This window comes from Salvelinus fontinalis, chromosome 21 (genome assembly GCF_029448725.1).
Source record: "Salvelinus fontinalis isolate EN_2023a chromosome 21, ASM2944872v1, whole genome shotgun sequence".
Taxonomy (NCBI): Eukaryota; Metazoa; Chordata; class Actinopteri; order Salmoniformes; family Salmonidae; genus Salvelinus; species Salvelinus fontinalis.
This window is the reverse complement of record NC_074685.1, coordinates 34,135,313-34,163,302: the sequence shown is the minus strand read 5'-3', so window position 1 is coordinate 34,163,302 and position 27,990 is coordinate 34,135,313. Positions and strand designations below refer to the sequence as shown.

At 43.5% G+C, this 27,990-nt stretch overlaps 1 protein-coding gene across 5 annotated transcripts; it reads right to left on the bottom strand.

Annotated features, from left to right (window-relative positions):
• Positions 1–102: 102 nt before the first annotated feature.
• sbno1 (strawberry notch homolog 1 (Drosophila)) lies at positions 103–27,787 on the bottom strand. Of its 5 annotated transcripts, XM_055874938.1 has the most exons (33): positions 27,445–27,786; positions 26,196–26,344; positions 25,744–25,860; positions 25,101–25,178; positions 24,582–24,818; positions 24,226–24,352; positions 21,407–21,507; positions 20,389–20,479; positions 19,289–19,449; positions 19,029–19,162; positions 18,831–18,921; positions 18,484–18,645; positions 18,146–18,281; positions 17,833–17,938; positions 17,341–17,494; positions 17,065–17,247; positions 16,750–16,847; positions 15,427–15,572; positions 12,089–12,289; positions 11,823–12,011; positions 11,455–11,624; positions 10,012–10,143; positions 9,344–9,479; positions 8,938–9,050; positions 8,758–8,829; positions 8,582–8,681; positions 4,601–4,675; positions 4,358–4,504; positions 3,786–3,880; positions 3,572–3,658; positions 2,607–2,821; positions 2,258–2,451; positions 103–2,023 (listed from the first exon to the last, which is right to left on the bottom strand). In XM_055874938.1, exons 3-33 carry the CDS (start codon positions 25,858–25,860, stop codon positions 1,881–1,883), a joined length of 4,191 nt encoding a protein of 1,396 aa, XP_055730913.1. In that variant the 5' UTR covers positions 26,196–26,344; positions 27,445–27,786; the 3' UTR covers positions 103–1,880. The 5 variants fall into 5 exon arrangements, with proteins under 5 accessions (XP_055730913.1, XP_055730914.1, XP_055730910.1 ...); XM_055874939.1 differs by having other exon boundaries at positions 12,089–12,286; positions 26,196–27,787; XM_055874935.1 differs by having other exon boundaries at positions 26,196–27,786.
• Between the last annotated feature and the right edge of the window lie 203 nt (positions 27,788–27,990).

Sequence of the window (27,990 nt, the reverse complement as noted above, 5' to 3'; positions counted from 1 at the left end):
AATACTTATAAATCTTGTTATGACTACAGAGTACATACAGTGCATAATAAAAAGTATATACAAATATATATCAGGAATAAAAAATAAAAAAGTGAAACTGGATTCAAACTTTCTCCTTGGATTTATTGGTCATATGCAAGAGGTAGAAATCTTGCACTCAGTTAAATCATTTAATACAGATTATTTGTACAAATCAGTCCGAAGTGCAACTCGTGCAAGGATGAAACACTGTCAAGTGTTTAACAAACGACTATTTAAGCAAAAAACATCTTCTTTCCAGATATGACAATATACACATTGGTATACCAAAAGGAGTATCCTAAACTCAACAGGCTGACCGTCATAACTTCTTACAGCACTCTAAACCAAGAAAAGCTTTTAGAAAGTCTTCAGCCCCCACTGTGCATCATGTCTCAAGTGATGGAAAACTGAAATCAGATGTAAAATTAACAGAGGGCAAGCAGTAATGTTGCTGACTGGGTGAGAACGGAGGTTAGATTCCAGTTCAGAATCAGTGAGGGAACAAGTGCCCAACCCCCAAAACCCAATGCCGCTGACCCCTAGGTACTTCATGGATATCTAAAGGATCTGAGTGAATATGCTAATGAGATCCACCTCATCCTCCAAGGTGCTATCGTTACCACATTGGATACACCTGTCCAATCTACACCAGCACATACAGAAGGTAGAAGCGGTCGGTTTGGAATTCAGCAACAAACTCTTTCTTGAATACTAACTTTTACTGTAGCAGTATTAAACAGCTTGTATCGACAAACAAGATCTATGACCTTCCAAGTACAGTTGTATAATACGACTCCAGGATTGTTATCTGCTGTAGTTTGCCGTAGAGTTTGATAGTACAAGATGTTGAATCTGATGCCACATTAAAACAACCCGTTCCTGAAAATCTTTTGAATGCAGAGGAATTCATTTAGGAAAATAAACAGGTATTTTAAACCATGCACGGTCACAGTACTTAATAGTCAAGCTGTAAAAACAACTGCAGGTTTATGGGACACACCCATGTTTGATACACTTTTGTTAGTCAATGAAATTACACCCCATTAGCTATATGGTGCACAACGTACAGGTAGTGTGCCATCTAGGGAATAGGGTGGCATTTTCGATTCAGCGACAGTGAGAGTAGTTGTCATGCCTGAGACTTGAGTCATGAGTAATTACTAAAATGAGGGAAGAAAGCAGTTGGTGTGCGTGTGTGTGTGTGTAGTCATGCATCTCAGGTAGACAGATTAGAAAATGTCAGTTTGCTTAAAAAAAAAAAAAAAAAAAGGGTCACTGTAAAGCTTAACGAACCCCTGAGCACTGACCTGTCACCAGTAGAAAACAAAAACCTAGGTGACGCCCACCCCAGCTTTCAGTACAGAAAGCAGTGGTAGGAACAAGTCACCAACAGAAAGCACAGGGCACGTTTACAGAGCTTAGAGGGGGAGGAAAGAAAACAGAAAAACAGTCAGGCGTTATAATTATGCCTCTCTTCTCCACTGACATGCGTCCTCTCCCCCCTTTATCACCACAGCCTCTTCTAAATCTTCAGCTCTGAATCTCAGAGGAATAATAGTAGTCAAGCCAACTCCGAGCGAGACAGTCTCTTCTTTGGACATAAACCCTGAAATCTTAACACTGCCACCACGGTTAAGCTACAGGGAGAACCACAACTCAGCGCTCGCAGCACCTCAGGAGGAACGGAGAAGGAGCTAGGGAGAATGGGGGGGGGGTGCTGCTGCTGTCGTGCCACAGTGCGGAGGTGGAGATCCAGATAGAAATATAGTTGTATCCCATCAGGTCGGGTTAAGAACCCAGGGCTTAGAGGCAGAGATGGGGTCGGAGCCCATCAGGTCGGACTGGGTGATGAACCCTTGCTATGTGTTGTGTACGTGGCTGAGGCTCTGAGGGTGCAGCTGCTGCCACTTCTGCTGCTGCTGAACAGCCAGTTGCTGAGACTGGTCAGATGACGACAGGATGTTGGTCAGAGGAGAGACGCAGTTCGCTGGAATGATCAGGCCTGGACACAAGAGACGGAAAGAGATAGGAAATAACCACATTTGCTAGCGTCCACGTAGTCCAACCTCATTTTAACAACTGTTCATTTAAAATTTCACTTGTTGGGGAGGAGAGGGAGCAGCTTCTGCTTTGGTAAAATACTCCTCCGGTAAAATACATTAAAGGGAACAATTTCAAAAGCACAAAAGAAAATATTCTGCCCAAAACTCTTCAAAGACTTCCAGCATCAACTTACCCACGATCCTCTGCCCGTCCTCTGTCCTGAGGCGGACGATTTGCATCTTGACATTTGTTCCGCTGACGGAGGCCAGGACCCCCTCCACCTTGGTCCACACGCTGAGCACAGAGCCACACAGCACGTAGTACGTCCTGCAGCGCAGACCCACCTCACACTGCAGACCCACTGACGCCTTCTTACAGTTACCACGCCTGGAGGGAGGAGACAGGGTTTATAAACACACGATTCACCTCTTTCCTGACTAGTTCATACAACTATACTAGTAAAGCTCAAGACCGGATAGTGAACTTGATGACTCCGCCAAAACCACCACTACAACTTCAGTCATTGGAGAAACAGCACCTACCAGTATGCATGAGCGCAGATCTCAGCTGAAGACTTGTACTGGTCAATCCAGTGCTGTTTGGCATCATCTGAGAGAACCTTTTTACACTTCTTCTTGATGTCAGCGTAGGCTTCCAGTTTAAGCTGTTTTCCCGTGTTAGGTCTATAGACCAGGAACAGCCTCTTCTTACTGTTCACCTCCTGCACCAAGATGGCCGTCTTCTTGTTGTTCCTTATCTAGGAATCAGCAAAATACAGCAGTGTTACAACTAGAGTTTTTTTGTTTTACAATGTTCTTAGATACAATTGTATATCTTTTTTGTGCCATAAAATGTAAGCAAGGTTTGAAATGATTATGCTTTAGTCAAATATTATATACGTTTGGGCTTCTTGTGTCCAATTCACAGTCTACAATTTGTATTTATTTTTTGTAATTCTTAACCCCTTTTTTCTCTCCAATTTCGTGATTACGATCTTGTCTCATCGCTGCAACTTCCCAACATGCTCGGGAAAGGCGAAGGTCGAGTCATGCGTCCTCCGAAACATGACCTGCCAAGCTGCGCTTCTTAACACCCGCTCGCTTAACCCAGAAGCACCAATGTTCGGAGGAAACACCGTTCACCTGACAACCGATGTCAGCCTGCAGGCGCTCGGCACGCCACAAGGAGTCGCTAGAGCACAATGAGCCAAGTAAAGCCCCCCCCCGGCCAAACCCTCGCCTAACCCGGACGACGCTGGGCCAATTGGTGCGCCGCCCTATGGGACTTGCGGTCACAGCCGGGTGTGTGGGATCGGATCCTAGGCTGTAGTGACGCCGCAACACTGCGATGCAGTGCCTTAGACTGCTGAGGCACTCAGGAAGCCCTACACATTTCGAATTACGGCCAAGAAAAAAAGAAATCTTCCTGAATCTAGTTGATGATCCCCGACGTAAGAGTTCGCCAAACTCAGTTAAGACATGAAAAAGTATTGTTGGTCTTTTGGTACCTGTACATAGAAGCCATCATCTGGTCCACTCTGCTCGGCCCAGGCGTGGGTGGCATCCTCCCAGGACATGCCTCTCTCCACACTTACCTGACAAACAGAGACAGTATTTACAACATGGAAAATGGCTACCAGTCCATTGGAGATGTAAGATAAGAATTCCAGGTTAAACCAGTTTCTTTTGTCGCCTAGTGGGAAAAACAACGGTCAGTCGTACCGTGTAGAGCTCCACATGTCCTGAGGTGGAGTAACCTGGGGTCAGGAACTTCTTGGCTTCAATCTTCTTCACCTTCTCATCCCCAGAACCCAGGTCTACAAGACAAGATAAACACCGTTCTAATCAGTTGTATAATACTGCAGGTGTCATTCCCAGTATAGTCCTCCCTCATTCCCAGTATAGTCCTCCCTCATTCCCAGTATAGTCCTCCCTCATTCCCAGTATAGTCCTCCCTCATTCCCAGTATAGTCCTCCCTCATTCCCAGTATAGTCCTCCCTCATTCCCAGTATAGTCCTCCCTCATTCCCAGTATAGTCCTCCCTCATTCCCAGTATAGTCCTCCCTCATTCCCAGTATAGTCCTCCCTCATTCCCAGTATAGTCCTCCCTCATTCCCAGTATAGTCCTCCCTCATTCCCAGTATAGTCCTCCCTCATTCCCAGTATAGTCCTCCCTCATTCCCAGTATAGTCCTCCCTCATTCCCAGTATAGTCCTCCCTCATTCCCAGTATAGTCCTCCCTCATTCATCTGATTTAACAGAATTAGAGAAAAAAGTTCCTCTCCAGTCTTACCCAGTATGCCCATGTCGTAGCGTCCGTTCTTCTTGGCGTTCTGTATGACAGCTGCCAGAGTGTCAGAGAAGTACTGGAACAGAGCGTTCTGCTCCTGCACTGCCATCCCTAGGATACGGTTCAGGAACTTCCCTATGTTATTGTAGTCTGGGAAGGAGAGGGAAAGTGTTTTGTACAGCAAGAACCGTACAATCTTAGACTTCCTATTGTAATCTGACAAGGCTTAAAGTTCGAGCGTCTCACCTTTGTCCAGAGACAGAATCCCTGATCGGTCCTCCACATTGATCAGACCCACTCCGATCAACCCATGACGGATCTCTGCCAGAGAACAGGATGAAGACCAGATCACGTCAGATGAAAGTAAGACCACAGCCACACACCAGATAGTTTTTGGGCTGAGTCATTCAAGTGTGGATAATAGACACTATGAAAGAATCCCCAGTATCAAGCCGGAGAATGCAATTTCCCCTGGCTCAAAATAGGGATGGGCAATTCCACAATAACAGAATGATGCCGAGACTCAGCATCAAGGACTACCTTTAACAATTTCCACTGGAAAAACGTACAAAAAGAAATGCACTTTAAGTAGTGTTGTCACGATACCAACATTTTACTATTGATATGATACCAGGCCAAGTATCACGATACCGAGTAGTATCGCGATACCCCGGACACGTGTTCCCATTTTGTCAACGTTATGTGCATTTGCCACACAAAAATCTTGTCACTGATATTCACACAATACAACATATATTGAATTAACTTCACACTGTATAATAGAATACTGCAAAGAATTGCTGATTTGCTCATATTTGCAAAGGCCCACCTGTGATTTGTCTGGAAGATTATACATAACGATCTGCATGTCATTGTGGCAATAAGGGGAAAACACTGCATGAACCCTTCTTTACTCTTCAGTTAACAGACACACTCAGTCTCCCTCTTTCCCACAAACACACTGCTCTCGCCCAAATGTCAAAAGTCACCAAAACAGAATTTAAGGCGTACCAGAAATACACAGAACAAAAATAAAAACGCAACATGCAACAATTTCAAAGATTTTAGTGAGTTACAGCGCATATTCGGAGAATCAGTCAATTGAAATAAATTCATTAGGCCCTAATCTATGGATTTCACATGACTGGGAATACAGATATGCATCTGTTGCTCACAGATGCATAAAAGTAGTGGCGTGGATCAGAAAAATCAGTCAGTATCTGGTGTGACCACCATTTGCCTCATGCAGCACAACATTTCCTTCACATAGTTGATTAGGGTGTTGATTGTGGCCTATGGAATGTTGTCCCACTCTTCAATAGCTGTGCGAAGTTGCTGGATATTGGTGGAAACTGGAACACGCAGTCATAGACATTGATCCAGAGCATCCAAAACATGCTCAACAGGTGACATATTTGGTGAGCATGCAGGCCATGGAAGAACTGGGACATTTCCAGCTTCCAGGAATTGTGTACAGATCATTTGCGACATGGGGCTGTGCATTATGTGGCAATATGGTGATTGCAACAGAACGACAATGGGCCTCAGGATCTCGTCATGGTATCTCCGTGCATTCAAATTGTCATCAATAAAATGCAATTGTGTTCATTGTCTGTAACTTATGCCTTGCCCCATGGTGGCAGTGGGGCTCTCTGTTCACAACGTTGACGTCAGCAAATCACTCACCCAGACGACGCAGTACATGCCGTCTGCCCGGTATAGTTGAAACTGGGACTCATCCTTAAAGAGCACAAACTGGAGAAGGTGAGCATTTTCCCTCTGATGTCGGTTACAACGCCGAACTGCAGTCAGACGACGAGCACGCAGATGAGCTTCCATGATTTGGTTTGACAGTTTTTGCATAAATTATTTTGGTTGTGCAAACTGACAGTTTCATCATCTATCCGGGTGGCTGGTCTCAGAAAATCCAGCAGGTGAAGAAGCCAGAAGTGGAGCTCCTGGGCTGGCGTGGTTACACGTGATCTACAGTTGAGGCCGGTTGGACGCACTGCCAAATTCTCTAAAACGACACAGCTTTACAATAAAGCTGTAAGCATGTCTGTCGCGAACCTGTGCTCTATTTTTCCTCTCGGTCACTCAGGCTGCGTGACAGCAAACTTGCAAAGCATACTCAGACTGGCCTATGCGATTGGTTATACCAGGTGATGAAATTATACAAATGTATCAACTTTGATCACTCTGCGCGCTGCACCAATCAATCAAATGCACGTATCCCCCACCCGCCATCACGGCCAAATTACAGTACCAGTCAAAAGTTCGGACACACCTACTCATTCAAGGGTTTTTCTATATTTTACTATTTTCTACATTGTAGAATAATAGAGAAGACATCAAAACTTTGAAATAACACATGGAATACGGAAGCGCAAACCAGAAGGGATGGCATATCGCTGCAGAATGCTGTGGTAGCCCATGCTGGTTAAGTGTGCCTTGAATTCTAAATTAATCAGACTGTGTCACCAGCATAGCACCTCCACAGCATCACACCCCCTCCTCCATGCTTCACGGTGGGAAACACACATGCGGAGATCATCCGTTCACCTTCTCTGGTTCTCACAAAGACATGGCGGTTAGAACCAAAAATCTCAAATTTGGACTCAGACCAAAGGCCAGATTTACACTGGTCTAATGTCCAGTGTTCGTGTTTCTTAGCATCCTTTAGTAGTGGTTTCATTGCAGCAATTCGACCATAAAGGCCTGATTCACACTCTCCTCTGAACAGTTGATGTTGAGATGTGTCTTGTTACTTGAACTCTGAAGCATTTATTTGGGTTGCAATCTGAGGTGCAGTTTACTCCAATGAACTCATCCTCTGCAGCAGAGGTAACTCTGAGTCTTCCTTTCTTGTGGCGGTCCTCATGAGAGCCAGTTTCATCATAGAGCTTGATGCTTTTTGTGACGTCACTTGAAAAACTTGAAAAGTTGTTGACATTTCCGGATTGACTGACCTACATGTCTTAAAGTAAATGATGGACTGTCATTTCTCTTTGCTTATTTGAGCTGTTCTTGCCATAATATGGACTTGGTCTTTTACCAAATAGGGCTATCTTCTGTTTACCACCCCTACCTTGTCACAACAACTGATTGGCTCAAATGCATTAAGGAAAGAAATTCCACAGATTACCTCTTAACAAGACACACCTGTTAATTGAAATGCATTACAGATGACTACCTCATGAAGCTGATTGAGAGAATGCCAAGAGTGTGCAAAGCTGTCATCAAGGCAAAGGGTGGCTACTTTGAAGAACCTGAAGTATAAAATATAAAGTTCGTTGAACACTTCTTTGGTTACTACATGATTTCATGTATTTTCATAGTTTTGTGCGGACGAAGAGAAACAGGTGAGCGATGGCTGGTAGGGGATGTGGCTGGTAGGGGATATGACTGGCTCATTACACGGGAGATGTGCATGAACTTGAAATACATTATTGGACTTGCGCATGCATACAAGAGACTGGATGTTGTTGCTTAAAATGTATAAACAAAAAAACTGGACTACATAAACCTTATATAACCGGCGCAAACCGGTTCTTTAGATCAGTAGGGCTGAAAAATGTGGTAGTATCATATGAAACGGTACTACGGTATTCTAAAATGATGTTATCATAACGTTTTGGTACCGTGATATGTGGCATCTATAGACAAAGGTCTCAATGCAATATTTTCCAGACTAGGTAGCTATTGTCCAATAAACATTCACGTGGGCGTGTTCTGGCAAATAAATGCATATAAAACAGTCAAGAATATTCGTATTGTAACAAAACTTGGAAACATGTTGCACATACTGTCAAGACTACATATGCAAGAACATTCATATCGACCAGAGTGGCGCTATAACGGGAAAAGGTTGATGTCTCGTGATCTGTTTGACTCAGAATGATGACATTTGGCACACATGCTCAGGGATATGAGTCTAGCTAACCCACGCAATCTCAGACAACATTGGCCTGAATTTGACTAAAACTTGGGTGAATGACACGTCTTGCCATAGAGATCCTTCAATTACAATTTTTTTGTGATTGCCCCAAGGCTGCATCATTAGTGGGGGACAGCATTTTTACTGTTGCCTTGTTTAACTTGCCAATTATTGGGTTTTGTTTGGTATACATTTTAAAGTTAACATCTGAGTCTTAGTATCATTCTGTTACCAAGGAATTGCCCGGACATAAATCCTATGACTGGACAGATCTTGAAATACAGACACACCTTTGTAGAAATCCCCTTCGAAGTCCGAAGGAGGATTCACTAACGGAGAGTCCAGGTTGACAATAGACTTCATCACGATCTCCAGTGCATTTCTGCCATACTGTGGAGTGGAGCAGAAAGTTAGAAACTGAACCCTACACACACACAGCGTGTTCCTATGTGGTATATCTACTTACTTTGTTGTCGAAGTTGAACCTGCTGAGATCTCTCGTCTCTGTTGCTCTTCTGTCTCCATGCGTGAGGGCACCCTGTGGAATACACCGATCACATGTAGCGTCAGCAGCCAAACATGGAGGATAATATCCATATTTTCAACTAGTCAGCTCAATTGAACCACTGACAGGACAGGTTCTTACCAGGCTCTCCAGTCTCTTGGCCACAATGGAGGCAAACCTCTGTTCCCCAGCCAGCTCAGAGATGAGGAACACGTACTCTGGAGCCGTCACCTGGTTAGACCTGTGGGTCCTCCCTGAGAGAGAGGGAACGAGATGTCAGACAATGGTAGCATTGAGCAGAACACACATTGCATTATTCTAAATACGTACATACCTACTATTCCCATAGTAACAGAGTGGAAACCCCCAGAGACATGCCAAGTAAATTAAGTAAAATAAGCCACATTATTGAGAGACAAGTAAATCCCACAAGACTAGAGTGAAGACAGATTTTTATTTCTATAGCATTTTTCAGAAAAGTCTCAGTGCTTCAGTATGCTTCAGTATGTATGGGAGTAATGAAACCACAGCCAGAGAAATATCTCACCAAACTGCTGTATGGCTCTGTCTGCACTCCAGGGCAGCTCCAGGGTCATGTGGACCCTCCTCCTCTGGTTCTTCACCCGCCGGTCAGCCTGCAGGGAGATACCGGAGCTAGCCGCCTCCGAGATGATGGCTATGTTCTGGAGAGGGAGGAGAACAAGGTTAGGAATGGTTCTGTGCTATGGTTTGTGAACAATATATTCAAATGATGCTATATATTTGTGACTCAAACAAGGACACTGCGCCACAACCTACATTTCTCAAGTCATTGTGCTTGTACCCCTCGCCTAAGACAGAATCATGGTGTATTACTTTTCCCTCCTCCCATGTCCTTCTCTCAGGCAGCCTAGCATATAGAGAAGTTGGCTCGGGGCTTTACCTCTCATAGTAGTACGGAGTCCCTGGAGCAAATTAGGGTTAAGTGCCTTGCCCAAGGGCACAGAGATCATTCACCAGTAATTGAAAGGTCAATGGTTAAAAAAACCCAGAGCAAACAAGGTATAAAAAAAAAATCTGCCAATGTGCCCTTGAGCAAGGCACTTAACTCTAATTTGCTACAGGGGCACCATACTACTATGTCTGACTCTGTAAAACAACACATTTCACTGCACCTACACAGTGTGTGACAATTAAACATTTGTTTCTCCCATTTCTCTCCCAGTCCTCCCTTACTTTCTCTCCGTCCATGAACCTCTGTTTCTCTGTGAGGTTGAGGATCTCCACAGGAACATCCAATTCAGAGCGTGACTCGTAAGAGATGCTGCCGTCGTCGTTACTGACCACCCGACCTTTACGGCCTGTCATCTGGAATACGGCAGAGACAATGTGGGAACAAAACAAAAAGGATAAAAAGAAATGTAAAGATAGTGAAAAAGGTCCAAATGTTGCTACCTACATTCTATTTAGCGTTGTGAAGCATAAACAAAATAAACATGGAACACGTTGACACACACCAAAAGCTGTGACTCAGATCTTGAGGATGTATTTGCCTACCTGTGACCTACTGTTATTCTTCACCAGCCCCAAGCGTCAACATTTCTATTTTACACAATGTTTACCACAAACATCTTACAAGGTAAGCTTCTATTTGGACTTTGTTGGAGCTAATGCTACATGGGGCGTATCAAATTAATCCTTACTAGCCTATTGCCAATGTCATCTGATGATGTAGGACTTGAATGGCAACATCGAGTGACCATCTTGGCGCATCAAAAATATGACGTCGCCTGCTTACGCGCTGTAGGCATCTATTACACAGGGGACTGGCTACTATGGCACCTTGACAGTCTTGTAGCCAATGATAAACTTTCCAGGGATATTCCGTTGACCTGGGTGGGACAAAGGCCTAGAACCTTTTACGCGCAATGCAAACTATTGCTACCTGCATCAGAGACGAGACGCACCCCAGGACACTACATTGTAAACAGATTTAATCTCTTTAGCATACTGGATCCACTAAGACTTTTTATAGCCAATTTATTTTTTAGAAGTCATCTGCTTTTTGTGCTTTGTATTTAGTTTACATAGGCCCATGTAACAAGTAACTTCAATGTTAGACAACTACTTTGGAATGATATATTTTTCATATTAGAATGTAACCTGGATACCCCATAACACCACCACGTTTGAATGAGGTTGATATGGTAGAGATTGTGTTTTTATACTAAACAAATAGCATTTAGGGATTGCAAACGTGCAATAGCACTGGAAATATCTAATTTACAGACATATGCCACTTTGGAGAGGTTTAGGGACACTTGGAAATGTCTCGTGACCACACATGACTTACTAAAACATCTGCCCATTTCTAGTTAGGTTTATCAATCCCATTTTTTCCCCCTGCGATTGTTCACATGTTGTGGAAGCCATCTGATGTGTATCCAGCGCTAGTCATCAATAATTCACACACAAAGATGAAATATAAAGTTTTTGTGTGTGCTTCATCTTGAGTATTTGAAATATGTAACTCCTATCTTCTGATCATTTACTCAATCTCCCAGATGTCTTCCTTCCAAATACACCATGTTTTTGCATGTCAGAATCATGTAATTACACAGGAATAGCAGTTACTTTTGGGTATGTCTATTTAGGCGGAAATCTACATTTTTCCATTACCTCAGCCACATTGTCCGGTCCTCCCAGCTCGTCTATGAGTTCATCCAGAGTGTTGGGGGGTAGATCCTGAGCCAGCTTCTCCAGCTGGTCCAACAGATCTCTCTTCATCTGCTGAGCATCTTCCACAGCATCCTGACTGGTCATACAGCTGTCATCTGCCTCTACCTTTGCTAATGGAGGGATTAGAGGGAGAAAAGGTAAAAATTACTTATTTTTTTAAAAGTGTTGAATATCTTCCTCTGCTCACCCTGACTGGTTATACAACCCTAACTCATGCTTTAGAAAATACATAGATTGCAAAAGGGGATTTGCACAGGAGTTCGACACGACACTCACCTATGGCAGGTGCGCTGTTGCTACTAACTCACCTATGGCAGGTGTGCTGGAGGTCTTGACTATGGGGGTGGTGAAAGCAGGCCTGATGGAGCCCAGACCAGAGGCTAACAAGGCACTGTGGATAGAGTCTGGGTCAATGCTCTTCTTCTTCTTTGTCTTTTTTTTATTCATCTTCTCCTTGCCTTTCTTCGCCTCTTTCCTCTTTCCAGACAGCCAGGGGTCTAAAAGAGGCAGAAAGTATAAGACAATGTTCGGTAGTAATCAAACGTCTTAAATATCATCAATCTCCCTCGCTCACCATCCTCCTCATCCTCGCTGGAATCATCCTTGAAGGGGTTGAAGTCATCATCATCTTCTCCCGAGCTGACCGACTTGAAGCTGTCGTCACTCTCCGCATCATCCTTATCAGACTCCTCCGATTCGCTGTCGTCAGAGCTGCTCCCCGACAGACCACCAGACTTTCTCTTCCGCTTCTCTGGTTTCTTTATCTCAGCACCTGCTGGGAGAGAGGGAACATTACGATTGGTAAACAGCCAAAACACTTAGTCTCCCACAATAAGGCCTTTTTAAAGATTCACTTCTCATATGTGGAACAGTAAGCCAGAACATTACATAAAACACCTAGGATGAGTCACAGGTTCAATGCAAAAACACAGTGTTGGAGAAGAAAGTAAAAGTGCAATATGTGCCATGTAAAAAAGCTAACGTTTAAGCTCCTTGCTCAGAACATGAGAACATTTGAGAGCTGGTGGTTCCTTTTAACATGAGTCTTCAATATTCCCAGTTAAGAAGTTTTAGGTTGTAGTTATTATAGGAATTATAGGACTATTTCTCTCTCTACCATTTGTGTTTCATATACCTTTGACAATTGGATGTTCTTATAGACACTATATTATTGCCAGCCTAATCTCGGGAGTTGATAGGCTTGAAGTCATAAAGTGCAATGCTTGAAGCACAGCGAAGAGATGCTGGCAAACGCAGGAAAGTGCTGTTTGAATGAATGCTTACGAGCATGCTGCTGCCTACCACCGCTCAGTCAGACTGCTCTGTCAAATCAGACTTAATTATAATATACACACAGAAATACGAGCCTTAGGTCATTAATATGGTCAAATCCGGAAATTATAATTTCGTAAACAAAACGTTTATTCTTTCAGTGAAATACGGAACCGTTTCGTATTTTATCGAACGGGCAGCAACCCTAAGTCTAAATATTGCTGTTACATTGCACAACCTTCAATGTTATGTCATAATTATGTAAAATTCTGGCAAATTAATTACGGTCTTTGTTAGGAAGAAATGGTCTTCACACAGTTCGCAACGAGCCAGGCGGCCCAAACTGCTGCATATACCCTGACTCTGCTTGCACAGAACGCAAGAGAAGTGACACAATTTCCCTAGTTAAAAAGAAATTCATGTTAGCAGGCAATAGTAACTAAATATGCAGGGTAAAAAAAATATTTACTTATTTATTGATTTTCAGAAAAGCATTGATGTTTATGGTTAGGTACATTGGTGCAACGACAGTGCTTTTTTCACGACTGCGCTTGTTAAATCACCCGTTTGGCGAAGTAGGCTGTAATTCGATGATAAATTAACAGGATTATATGCAACAGAACAAGCTAGATAAACTAGTAATATAAACCACCATGTGTAGTTAACTAGTGATTATGTTAAGATTGATTGTTTTTTATAAGATCAATTTAATGCTTGCTAGCAACTTACCCTGGCTCCTTGCTGCACTCGCGTAACAGGTGGGTCAGCCTGCCACGCAGTCTCCTCGTGGAGTGCAATGTAATTGGCGTCGATTACAGATTGTTAGGAAAACTTGAAATCGGCCCTTCCGATTAAATCGGTTGACCTCTAGTCAGGCAACCGGAGGCATCTGAGCTGACCCATAAGGGAAACTGGGCATCTACCACCCCAAACACTTGATCTGAAAACACTCCAAATTAGCTTCTCTTCTCCCGCGTTGCATAGCAAAAGTGATTGCTGTCCTCGTTATGAAATTATCAACTTTACCCTGTATATCTAAAAATGACCATATACACTGATTGTTTCAAGCAAAACTTCCAAAACTATTGCTGATGAACTTGAACAATTGAAGTCTCATGCAAGCCCTGATCAGCATGTAACCTACCTACAGCCAGATGAGAGTTGACTTGGGCGGTAGCTTAGGCTAGTTTTATTCCGGTAAAATGCGTTTAATAGCGCATTTCATAAAAATAACCTAGTGAATTACATTGGTTGTCAAAACTAATAAAGCCTTATAATGCACAAGCCATTAAACAAACATTTGAATGCTGAAGGTGACACGTAGATGTGCCAGATCTGGAATAGGCCCACCTCTCGTTGGACAGCGCACAAATGCGCACAGTTTGACAAGGCTACCGGTGTTGTTCAGCATGCAAAATGACTTGTAGATCAATCACGGTCGACCTAACTCCAGTGCCTTCAGAAAATATTCACACCCCTTGACTATTTCCACATTTAGTTTTGTTGAACAGATTTTTAAATTGTTCACATTTAGATTTTGTCGTCACTGGCCTACACAGAATAACCCATAATGTCAAAGTGGAATCACATTTTTGGAAATGTTTACTCATAAAAATATGTAAAGCTGAAATGCCTTGAGTCAGTAAGTATTCAACCCCTTTATTATGGCAAGCCTAAAGAAGTTCAGGAGTAAAAATATGCTTCACAAGTCACATGGACTCAGTGTCTGCATTAATAGTGTTTAACAGGATTTTTGAATGACCTTCTCTGTACCCCACACATACAATTATCTTTAAGGTCCCCCAGTCGAGCAGTGAATTCAAACAGATTCAACCACAAAGACCAGGGAGGTTTTCCAATGCTTCACAGAGAAGGGCACCTATTGGTAGATAAAAAAATAAACAGACATTGGATATCCAGATTTTCAAGCAGTGGTGGCTGAATCATGTTATGCTTGTAATCGTTAGGGACTGGGGAGCTTTTCCAGGATAATTTTTAAAAACGAAATGGAGCTAAGCACAGGCAAAATCGTAGAGGAAAACCTGGTTCAGTCTGCTTTCCACCAGACACTGGGCGATGATTTCACCTTCAGCAGGACAATAACCTAAAACAAATCTACACTGCAGTTGCTTACCAAGAAGACATTCAAAGTAACTGAGTACCCGAGATACAGTTGACTTAAATCTACAGCAAGACCTGAAAATGGTTGTCGAGCAAAGATCAACAACCAATTTGATAGAGCTTGAAGAATTTTTACAAATAATAAAAATGGGCTAATGCTGCACAATCCAGGTGAGGTATTGACTCAAGGGGGTGTGTATACTTACCTAAATTAGACATTTGTGCATTTCATTTAATAGATCTGCAAAAAAAAACTAAAAACATGTTTTCACTTAGTCATTATGGGCTATTGTGAATAGACGGGAAAGAAGGCATTTTGAATTCAGGCTGTAACAAAATGTGGATTTAGTCAAGGGGTATGAATACTTTCTGAAGGCATGGTACAAATTTTGTTAAATCGATCGTTACGAATCGCAGGTTTCAGTCCCGCGGACCAATGCACTCATATCTTAAACATTTTAAACAAGGACCAATGAGTATCGCTGAATCATTACAACCCTACTGCCTGCCCTCCAGTACCTTTCCTCTTCTTGCCCTTTTGCTCTGTGGCGGCCTCGCTGGGCGACGGCGTCTTCTTGGCCGACAGGTCGATGCCCAGCAGACTGAACAGCTTTTGTCTGTCTGGAGCAGGGAAGTGCTTCTCTATCAAGGACTGCAGAACACCTCTGGGAGGGGAGAGGGCAAACACCTTGTTAGAGATAGTATTAGCATACAGCTAGCTAGCATTATAGCTGTACAATATTAGTCAGAGTCGAGTATTGATAACTGGTCGTGCGACTTGCTCGCAACATTGAAGCGCCATCAGTCGATACTTGTAAAAATGTCAAATCCAAAAACGCTTTCATGTACCTCTTTGGCCTGTACAACTGCGCTCCTTCCGTGGGTGAATAAAATGATGACATTTTATTGAATACAACCGAATTTCCCTTAATTTGTGTTGCTCAACTGGAGACGTAGCGGCCTTGACGTACTACGTAATCTGAGATTCAATTGACACAAGCGCATTCGTGCTGAGTGAGCATCACAAATGAGGAAAAGGTCTGTGGTTGTATTCGATAAAAGTTTATTTAAAAGTATGAATTTCAGCACCTCAGTTAAGCAAACAGTTACAGGTAAGCGTTATCAGAATAGACATTTGTGCAAGTATCGACTGATGGCGACATAATGTTGCTGCTAGGAAATCATGCAACCAGTTATCAATACCAGCTATAATGATACCACTGGGAAAAAATGCCTTTAAGTCAAACATAACCCCATCATACACAGTAAAATTGGGGTAACTCTCCATCTGGAGGACTAGGCCACTGTGTGCAGGCTTTTGATCCAGCACTGCTCAAACACACCGAGTCAGCTTAACAAGGTCATGTTGAGCAGTTGATTTGTAGAATTTGGTGTGTTTGAGTGGATTTGGAACAAAAGTCTACACACCTTGTAGCTCTCCTGGCGGTATTATGAGATAAGATTATTACATTAGCTTACAACCAAATAGTCTAATAAAATAATTCCCTTATTCAGTGAATCGGGTATCAAAGAGCTATACTTCAAAAAGGTAGCTAAGTTGGAGGGCTCTAGACTGACCTTTTCCAGCACAAAGTAAGACATGAAAGAAGTTAGCTATTTCATCTAACATGTTCAGGGAATGTATAATGGCACACACACATTTGGATAGCTCACTAACATCTTGAATGCACACCTCCAGTATTATTTAATATTTATTTTTGTTTAACGGAAACACTGCAGTCCTCCCCGTTCGCGAAAAAAGACTCCTAAAAGCATTTAAATCAGATGAATTCATTTAAGACGTTAAGGACCAGCGGACTCCCTGCCTGGGTGAAAACTTACTTTGCGGTGGAAACAAAGTCGTTCAGCTCTCCTCCTCCTTCCTCCAGGGCCTCCAGTGTTCTGGCCTCTCCTGTCGACTGAAGACCAATCACGACACACTACAGAGAGACACAGGCTCTAGTCACACAGTCTGGGTTCACAGAAAAACATATGGGAGAACACCAGTCACCTCCCTTTAAACCAACCACAATACACTAAAACCAATATGCATGTGGCAGTATTCCTAAACTTCTGAAATCCGATGTAAAAAAAATAAAAATAGATTCCTGCAATGACACAATCTCGTCTTTTTATCTTCTGAAACATCCCACCCACCTTTCCGTTTTTGACCTCCTCCCTGGCAAGCTGAACCACTCTGCGGACCTTGGAGGCGATGCAGAGGTACTTGAAGAACCTCTGGTGGGCTGACCAGAACTGACCCCACATGGACTTCTTCATCCGCTGCTCTGCCTCCATCAGGTTAGCAGCCGCCTGGAACTTCTCCCGCGCAGCCACCCACTGAAAGACGGGACAGGGTTAAAACAGAGTTTCTGTAACTGAAAAGATCCCAGGGAAAACGGTTAAGGTTAGGATTAGGTCAAGGCTCCTTACCAGGCGTACAGACTTGTTGTACATCTTGATGTAGTGTGTTGTCAAGGGAACCTCCTCAATCTTGAACGTGACGCCTGTGAAGCTCAGCTGCCTGGCAATGTACATCCCCCTCAGCTTCATATCCATGGCAACTATCTCCATGGCACCAACACCTCTGAGGAAAAGTGAATGCAAGGGAGGAAAAGGTTTATTTGGAATAGATATTTCTTCAAGTGGAAAGTAATTTGTAATACGCTAGACACCATATCAGTAGACATAGACGAGGGGAGGTATAACAAGACTTAAGCAGGAGAAGTTTATCTACAAAACAGATTTATCTGCATATTCATGTTTTGTATCAGTTTAAGGTTTGAAGACATTCTGCCTCTACAGATTCCATCTGCCAAGAGTCATAACTTCAAGATCACTTGCTGCCTCCATTCTGTGGTCATTTTTAAACCACAAATACTCTGCACCACTATGACGAGGTACTAGTGTGTCCGTCTCCCTCACCTGCGCTCCACAGCCTGGATAAAGTTGCTGAACTCTCTGAAAGGTGTCCCCTCTCCCCAGATTCCCAGCCGGTTCATGTACGCCATGTTACGGGGCTCAGACGCACCTGAAAATAATTAATCAAATAATGATAAAAGGCCACACACACACAGATGGAGAACACTTCTGTTCATTTAGGTTATCATATCTTGTACTATATTTCCCACCATATAGGAGCTACACAAAAAGATGGTTCAGATAGAATAATGACCCTGCTCATCATTTGAAGCATGAACACGCCAGCAAACTCCTCTCTAGGTGGTTAGTATCTTACCAGTGGCGCTAGCGTACACCACCCGTGCCTTGGGCAGTTTGTTCTGCAGCTCCAGGACCGCCAGTCCAGTCTTGGTGGGTTTGGATGACCCGATGGGACAGACATTTTTGGCTTTGTGACACTCGTCATACACAATCTAAAAGGGGCTTGGGTTAAGGAAAAGTGTTATCGTCACTAAACAATTGACACTTCCACCTACCAGTTACTACAACTCCTACTTCTAAGGGTAGTTACAGATTACAAACTCAGTATATATTTGGACAAGTTGTGTTAAGGGCAATTATATTTTTCTATGATTTGTTTTTACAGTAGTCATCTGTTGGTCAATGAAAGGATACGACTCCGTCAAAGTCCTCTCCACACCAGTGGAGCAGCTGTTTGAAGCGGGTCTTGTACTTCCCTCCAGACTGGCTCTCTCCGATCAGAGAGGAGTACGTAGCGAAGATCACCCCCTTTTTCACACTGCCGTTGTGTTTGGACGAGATCTTACCATACTTAAACTGGGACAGACAAAATAGGATCGGTTTTGAGTGAAGGCGAACAACACCTTGACATGCATGTGAACACGTCATTTTGGAAGGCAGATATGAAAAGCATATCCAGTGTGAAGGATCCGCTTCAATTTATTACCATGTAATAAAAATGCATGGAGAAGCACATCTGCACACAGCGGGCAACCTCTTACCTTGTTTAGTGAATGGACCTGAATGTTCTTGGCTCCTATGTCTTTCAGATCCCTCTCCGCATCATACTTCAGGTCATTAGAAACACTGAACCTGTGAAGATGGAATAGCTTTTAAGAAATGGGTGTGTGTGAATACGTGTGTAATTTCATCTTGTTTCATTGATTGGATGTATCAGGTAACCCTAGTTATAGTTTTACCAGAGTGACCTCTTTCTGCCGAGGAGGTAGTTCTCGTAGATGATCCCAGCGATGGTCCGGCCCTTGCCTACTCCGGCCCCGTCTCCTATCAGATAGGACGCTCGGTCGCCATTAGGGAGGAATGTCTCATGTTGCTATGGAGACAAGAAACATTTCGGTATGTAAATGCTCATCTACACTAGTACATAAAGCAGTGCCAAGCTGTAGTAGGGTCTTTATCTGGCCAAGTGAGCAGCGGCGTAAATGTGTAGGCTCTTTACCTGGGCAGCGTATGTGATGGCCTCCAGCTGCAGGGCAGACAGCCAGCCGCGGTCAACAGTCTCCTCTGGTATGGACATTCTGTACCAAACGTTTGGAGGCTTCACACTGGACAGGGAGCTGGTCTCCACCACTGGGTCTGGGTGACGCAGCCCGATCCGCACTGGAACCATCAATCAACAAATCAGCCAACTGACCAATCAAATCTTTGTTATCCATTAAGCCCTCTGCACCCTCAAAGCAAACACTTAGTGTGTACCTCTGCATGGGCTCCACCCATCTTTCATCGGTCAATATTATTTGACTATGATAAGTATTAAGCCTCGTTCACACTTCAGGATTCAAACCTCAAAATCAGGTTTGTTTTTTAAATCCATTTTGGAATACTGACTGTCCAAACAGCAAGTTGTGTTGTGTCGGATGTGTGCTTGCTCAGACTGTAGTAATTTTTTGACCTGGCCATGCTAGTTTCCATGGTAATGGCGGGTCTGTGTGCAGAGGCGTAGGCTGATTGGTGGTGCTCGTGCTCCCTCAATCCATCAGAAGTTGTTGTATAGCAAGCTAAGGCGACAACGATGGAAGTCTCTGATTTGCGTTGAATCTTTGACATCATAGTGTAAGAACACTTACAGCCTCAAAGGATAAACAAGATTATTTTTGGCTAGCCACAGCAGTCACCTAAGCTAGCTAGACGTTTAGTTTGCTAGCACATTCACTAATTTGCTGGTAAACAATTAATTAATTAGCTACCACGTATACTTGTCAAACACTCAGAGTAGCTACCAAACAACAAGATATGCCAAATAACAGACAAAAAAAAAAATCACGTGAGGGGAAATTAAATTTGACCATTCAGACAAGTTCCATGGACAGGAATCAGATTTGTCTCCAATTTTAAACCACCTACGAAGGCGGCTTGAAATATCGGATTCAATGCGTTTTTTGGCTGTTCAGGTTACAGGAAAAATATCAGATTCAAAAACGGATATGCCCCCCAAAAAGTTTGAGTCCCTTCAAACTGCCAGTGTGAACAAGGCTTAACAGCTTCAGTAAATGTGAAAGGAAACTAAATAGTTCTGAGTACTCTGCCAGTAAAGCTTACATTTCATGGGCATGTACTCAGCGTATGTCTCAGCATGACCCAACTCTTCATCCTCCTCTTCCTCAGCCTCCTCCTCCATTCCTGGGAGTTTCTACACAAAGACATGATCACTCGTTACTAAGCTGTCTGAAGCATTTCACAGAAACTCAGCAGGATATTGAATTAAAATCTCAGAAGGCTTTGTTGAATCCTAAAGAAAATAGTAATTATTAGGGAATCATTGTGTTGTTGCCGTTTATCGATAAGGGGGCTTCCACACCAAATTGGTTAGGAGCTTTTTTATTTTTAATTCCCAAACTCCGGTGCTTTTTCCACCTTAGTTTGGACTGGTATGAACACTACCCGCGGCCGTGAGCAAACTAAACAGAGCAGTGGTTCGCTCAAAAAGCATGGTCTTGGTCCGATTCCATTAGTACCATGGTACAGTTCTCTGCAGGTGAGAACGCAGTCCGGACCAAACACAGGGAAAAAAACAGAGGAGTATTATTGGTTGTTTGACTGCGAGCATTTGATGAAACGCGCGCAGTACCATAACTTGATATCTCTGAAACATTCTGTGAGTAGCAGGGCATTTCTGAGGGCATCTCGGGGAGACGGGGATGTAGGCTACTGAAGGCTACTGCGTATCGCAGTTACAGCGCCGTTTCCTCCCACATGTTGGAAGACCAAAGCGAAAGTAATATGAAGTTTGGGGACGCGTGCAAGTTACACCTATTGACAACCATAGACGGATTTAAAGCGAGCATTCTTCTCCAATAAACAAATGACTTGCATGAACACATGGTTTTGTTAAGGCATTTTAGCTCGTTAGACATTTGGCAATGTGAAACCAACTCGAACAAATGATAAAAAAATACAATGTAACAAATAATTGAACTCTGATTCAAACTATAGCTCAGAACTGGGTGTGGAAACTCCTTGAGACTACTAGAGTGTCTGTCATTGAACAGGGGGAATGGGTTTTACTACGACGTTCGCCTTTTTGGTTAAGAGTCAGCGATTGGACGAGACCACTCACTAGTGTAGGTGAGAAGCTCCGCCCTTTCATGTCGTCGTTCACCCAGATCCGAGCGACCTCTTTACTTGACACCTCCTTCTTTATACCGTTGTTCAGTTCCGCTGTGAGAAGAGGTACAGAAAGAATACAGAAATCATTAGTGGAAGTAGAGACACGTCTACTAACCACGTCCATTAGAAACAAAAACTTTCAGACACGTAGGCATGATTCACTTTAACTGAACAGCCCTTGCGCAAGGTCACTTCTAAAGACACCAGACTGCTTTCAGTTTCACATACACTATAGAAGTCTAAACCAACCACATACAACTGAAATCAAGTGGTTGAAAGTGCTTTGAAGGTGTGAAAACTGGACCCGTTTATAACAACCCTTTTTGACGATGTTACACGATAACACTAGACTCAAACGATATCTGATCTTGATCCTGTCCATACCCGGTTTATTGATCATCTTTGTCGAGAACAGTATAAGTTCTGCAGGATGAAAGCATTGAACACTGATTGAGCATGGACATGTTTGGTACACATTAATGATCCTGTGAGTGAAGTTAACAATCTGTACAGGGAAGGGGTTTGAAATGGCTGTTATTTCCTGATCAGCGCTTTCCAAACTTAAAGAGCAACAACTTGACAAAAACCGATACGGATAGGAAAGACATGAATGGATTGCACCCTGGGGCTCAAAATAACATGGCCTGAAAATGTCTTTCGGCCAATGCGGTTGAACATTCCGAGAGTGCCACCTTACCATCCATAGCCATTGCTCAGTAATAAAATTAACGCTTATGAGTAGTGCTGTTAACATCTAATAGTTTTAAAACCTATGAAAACGTCCAGTGAAAGCAGATATGCAGTTAGCTGACACTAATATACAGTAAAGACTTGGACACACATTATCCCAAATGCTAATCAGTAAAAACGGCTGAAATTCACTGCTCCGTTTTGCTTTGTTTAAAGCCGGTCATTTCACAGGGAAATGTCGGAGCATCTCTCGTATTGTTACGTCGCCAACATTTCAAGAATAAAGTTCTATATGGGAGCTAACATGGCGACTCTTCTAAAACCTGGCCTAACTCTCCATATACACTGCTCAAAAAAAGAAAGGAAACACTAAAATAACACATCCTAGATCTGAATGAATGAAATATTCTTATTACATACTTTTTTCTTTACATAGTTGAATGTGCTGACAACAAAACCACACAAAAATGATCAATGGAAATCAAATTTATCAACCCATGGAGGTCTGGATTTGGAGTCACACTCAAAATTAAAGTGGAAAACCACACTACAGGCTGATCCAACTTTGATGTAATGTCCTTAAAACAAGTCAAAATGAGGCTCAGTAGTGTGTGTGGCCTCCACGTGCCTGTATGACCTCCCTACAATGCCTGGGCATGCTCCTGATGAGGTGGCGGTGGTCTCCTGAGGGATCTCATCCAAAGACCTGGACTAAAGCATCCGCCAACTCCTGGACAGTCTGTGGTGCAAGGTGGCGTTGGTGGATGGAGCGAGACATGATGTCCCAGATGTGCTCAATTGGATTCGGGTCTGGGGAACGGGCGGGCCAGTCCATAGCATCAATGCCTTCCTCTCGCAGAATCTGCTGACACACTCCAGCCACATGAGGTCTAGCATTGTCTTGCATTAGGAGGAACCCAGGGCCAACCGCACCAGCATATGGTCTCACAAGGGGTCTGAGGATCTCATCTCGGTACCTAATGGCAGTCAGGCTACCTCTGGCGAGTACATGGAGGGCTGTGCGGCCCCCCAAAGAAATGCCACCCCATGAGAGTCTCCAGACTCTGTCACGTCTGTCACATGTGCTCAGTGTGAACCTGCTTTCATCTGTGAAGAGCACAGGGCGCCAGTGGCGAATTTGCCAATCTTGGTGTTCTCTGGCAAATGCCAAACGTCCTGCACGGTGTTGGGCTGTAAGCACAACCCCACCTGTGGACATCAGGCCCTCATACCACCCTAACCGTTCTAACCATTTGAGCAGACACATGCACATTTGTGGCCTGCTGGAGGTCATTTTGCAGGGCTCTGGCAGTGCTCCACCTGCTCCTCCTTGCACAAAGTCGGAGGTAGCGGTCCTGCTGCTGGGTTGTTGCCCTCCTACGGCCTCCTCCACGTCTCCTGATGTACTGGCCTGTCTCCTGGTAGCGCCTCCATGCTCTGGACACTACGCTGACAGACACAGCAAACCTTCTTGCCACAGCTCGCATTGATGTGCCATCCTGGATGAGCTGCACACCTGAGCCACTTGTGTGGGTTGTAGACTCCGTCTCATGCTACCACTAGAGTGAAAGCACCGCCAGCATTCAAAAGTGACCAAAACATCAGCCAGGAAGCATCGGAACTGAGAAGTGGTCTGTGGTCACCACCTGCAGAACCACTCCTTTATTGGGGGTGTCTTGCTAATTGCCTATAATTTCCACCTTTTGTCTATTCCATTTGCACAACAGCATGTGAAATGTATTGTCAATCAGTGTTGCTTCCTAAGTGGACAGTTTGATTTCACAGAAGTGTGATTGACTTGGAGTTACATTGTGTTGTTTAAGTGTTCCCTTTATTTTTTTGAGCAGTGTATATGGCTCTGGCCTCTAACCCAAGATTTGCACCTGTAAATATGAGCAGTTTTTCCCTCCACAGGGTCACCTCTGATATTTGAAAATGGTACAGAATAGGTGAGAGACAAAAGGTAGTGACATCAAGTGTTCATGTTCTCTCAGACACCAAAAGACAACTGGGAAAAGAAAATAACCTATTTTGGAGTCATTGGAACCCAGACAGGGTTCTATGAGTACCATGACTCACTGGTGCCTGTGGCTGTTGCCGTGGCGACCGGCTGGGCGATGTCTGGCGGTGGCTTGAGCCTCATGAGTTCCACCAGACTACTGCTCTTCATGGTGCTGCCGGTCCTCAACAGGTCCTTTAGCTGGATCTGACACAGAAGGAAATATACATGTTATTACAAGGAAGGCGCTAACTCAAGTTTTCCCTCTTTTTATGTTACTATTTTGCAGATGGCAGCATATGAAACTGAAAGGAATCTTTGCCCTCGTGACAACTACTAAAATCAGAACGTAAATAAACACTTGTTTATTTCATATTTTCAGCTGCATTTTTGTTCCCAATGCCACTCCCAGGGTAAAAGTGTTTCCTCCACTGACCTGCTCTCTGTTGGAAGGAACCACTGTGGAGACTGGGGAGGGGAGAGCAGTGGAGTAGGTAAGTGTGGAAGAGGATCCCCGCAGGGCTGAGGGAGCTGTATGGACCACCTTAGTGACTGTGATGGTGTGTCTGGCCGTGCCTCCAGTTGAGGGCTTGGTCACAACAATTGTTCCCAGTGATGGCAACTGATTCAGTTGATTTAAGACAAATGTGGTGGTTGAGGGCTGAGGCTTGTGCTGGTGGACCAGTGAGGAGGAACAGGGAGGAGAGGTTGAGATGTTACCACACAGAAATTATACTGCAGTACAACACGCTAGATATTCCAATTCATTATACAACTGGGTAAAGTAGTTTAACACAAGGCATATGTTTTTTATGAAATGTGTAGACGCAGCACAAATATTCCGTGTCCTTTTTAAGTGGAAACAAACAGGATAAAACATTTTCAAACGGTTGACTAACTAGGTTTCTTGGTAAAAGCACACTTTGACCCATATTTTGTTGAAGAGAGTTCCTACCCTGATTGAGACTGCAGGTGTGGGTGGAGCCATTGCCTCCATCCCTAAGCCCACACCCAGGGCACTGATGGAGATGGACTGGAGGAGAGAAACAAGACTCACATCAGCACCAGAGAACACTAAACATCTGAAGCAGCAGCATACAGGCTGACCTTCCTTTTTTTTGTACAAGGAGCGTGTGTGCGTTGAAAAATGAAGGCGCACAAAGGAATATATTTTAGACTACAGGCCATTTTCTTTGTAGTAATGGCACAAGCGTGACAGTCATGAATCGGCACTCAGTGTATTCTCCATGGCACTCAGGGGCTGCGGTACAGTGAGGGGCTGCGGTACATTGCAAAAATGATCTGGGCAATTTTCCCCCCTAGGTGCTCCTAACTTAAAATTCCAGGTGGCACAGCCAACTATTTAGCCGTATACACAAGTAAAATGGTCGCACTGTAGAGCCCTGCCCAGGCTGTCCTTTAGTTATGTATTTATGCATATCAGAGGAGAGAATGCCACTACTGAGATGCTGGGAGGTCACTAAACTACTGAGAACTATATTAGTTAAATGCTTTTCCATTCATTAAACTCAAATGATGCAGAAGAGCTAGAAGCCACTTTGGACTATTGGGAAGATGCCTCCCTGTGTTTCACTTACCTGTGGGGTGGGAGAGGGAAGAGCAGCATCCTGAGGGTCAAAGTCGAACAGGTCGTTAGGGCAGATTCCGCTCTCGCTCAGGGCTGCCAAGAGCAAATCCTGTCCAGGATCCATCATCTGCAAAACAAATTGGCAAGTGACATCAGCAGGAGCCGAATAGGAAAATAGACAATTGTTGGCAACACGTCACAATCCACTGTTAGTGATCTAACCAAAATTGTTTGTGTCTGTAGTTAACTGTATTTTTCAACACTACTTAGTCTGTTATGTCGTACAGTCTGACCGCTTTTATTTAACAGTAAGCTGTCTAACACACCCTGATAAAATCACACAATTTCACACCAACAAATACATGCATAAAAGCTCAAAGATAATAAAAAACTACACAATGAATACAATTTTAAAAATGTCAGACCATGTGGCAGACATGTGACCACTGAGTGACTGTTTACCTTGATAATCTAACAGTTCATCCAACCATCAGACCAGATATCTTCACTCAGCTGAGCACCAATAAAGTATGATGTTGGTTGCTGCTGCTGCTGTAAGTAATTTAAAAAAAACTTCCCACCCAGAGCAGATGATAGCAACAGAATGTTGACTGGCATGTGGCACCGGTCAGGAAGCGTCAAGGGTGTTAAGAAATGTTCGACAGTGGGTCCCAATTCTTAAAACAAATCAGTCAAGGTAGACTGCAAGAATATTCAGCAGTTACACACTTAAATACAAGGTGTACATCCAGGTGTGTGATATTGAGAACTTGTCTGGTTACAATGTGACCCGGACTCTGGCACGTGTTTCCATTTGACTTGCTCCCTACTCCGTGGTCTCAATTTCCTGGAGTGACGTCGTTGTTCGCAAGACTAGCTAACAGTAGCTAACTAATGTCAAATCTAACATGTTCTATAGATGCTTGCTAGTTAGATCAGGCTAAGACATTTAGAAGGTTAATGTGGCTTGTACACATACATAACTAGGAAACCACACACCCTCTAAAGTCAATAGCACTGCAGTATATTAGCTAGCTAACCTTAGCTACTTGAAACTCAACTGACCATTAGCTAGCTAACGTTAACTTGGCTGAGCTGTCCACTGATTTGATAAATCAAGTTACTAACTAAGGTATCAATTTGAATACATAGATATTCAACTGTTATTTGTGTGAAGAACAACCTTACTATTCACGGGACAGCGGCGTAAACAAGTCCCATTCACCTTGGCATTTAAGCTAGTTAGCTTGCTGGATAACTTAACTATGTAGCTATGCCATTAGCTACTACATTATAACGTTACTACAACTGGCTAACCCCTACTGCCCGTTATGAATTTGACTGCACTAAGAAAACAATGTACTAAAATACAGCCCAAATAACACATGACCTAACTAACATTATTACCCATAGTAAGGTATTTATATCTACAGTAAAAGTTAATGTACAAACGGTATTTAGCTAACGTTACTGTAGTTAGCTTTAAGTTATCTGGCTAGTTAGCTAATAGCGTACTAAGCCGTGTTGGTGTTATGCTCTGTCACGCCGTTAGCTAACAGCTAAAGTTGCCGCGTTAGTTGCAATGGGAAGAGGACAATAAAATACAATTCCACGAAAACAACATTTCACAGCCTCACTATAAACACTTCACCGTGATCCTGGGGAAATCACCAACCATTTACAAATATTTGTGCCAGGCAACAACACTCACTTGGCAGTCAACGGGTGTTCGGTTTATCGCGGCGGTTTCAGGGACTGTTACCCTCTTCGCTCCGCTGTTTTCTAACCACCTTTCGCCATCTTTACCAAACGACCAGAGTCGCGTATTGGTCACGTGACGTTTAGCCCGAGAGCTGGAATTTTCAGGCGCGAATTCCTAGCACTCCGTCGATAAAAAATGATATCCAAGTGGTCGCGGGGCGTCCGTTGGCGATCAGCAATCGATAAAGAAAAGAATGTTGGCATTTCAAGCATAATTTTAAACCTTACAGATTCCAGAAACAGAGTGCTAAACCCTCGTCACGTGACCGCGTGAGTCTTTGAAGGAAGTGACGTCCAGTCGACGTTTCCTCATTATGTAAAATAGGTCATTGGGAACCCCCATTTTGGTAAGGTCAGGGTAAAACATTTGCTACGTTATCAGAGGTCTGTGTGTCATGATTTCATGATTTCAAATCATGACGGCGTTAAGGTCTAATCCTTTGTGCTGCATGTTTATATATTGCATAAATAAATCAATCGTAACCCAGTCTAGATC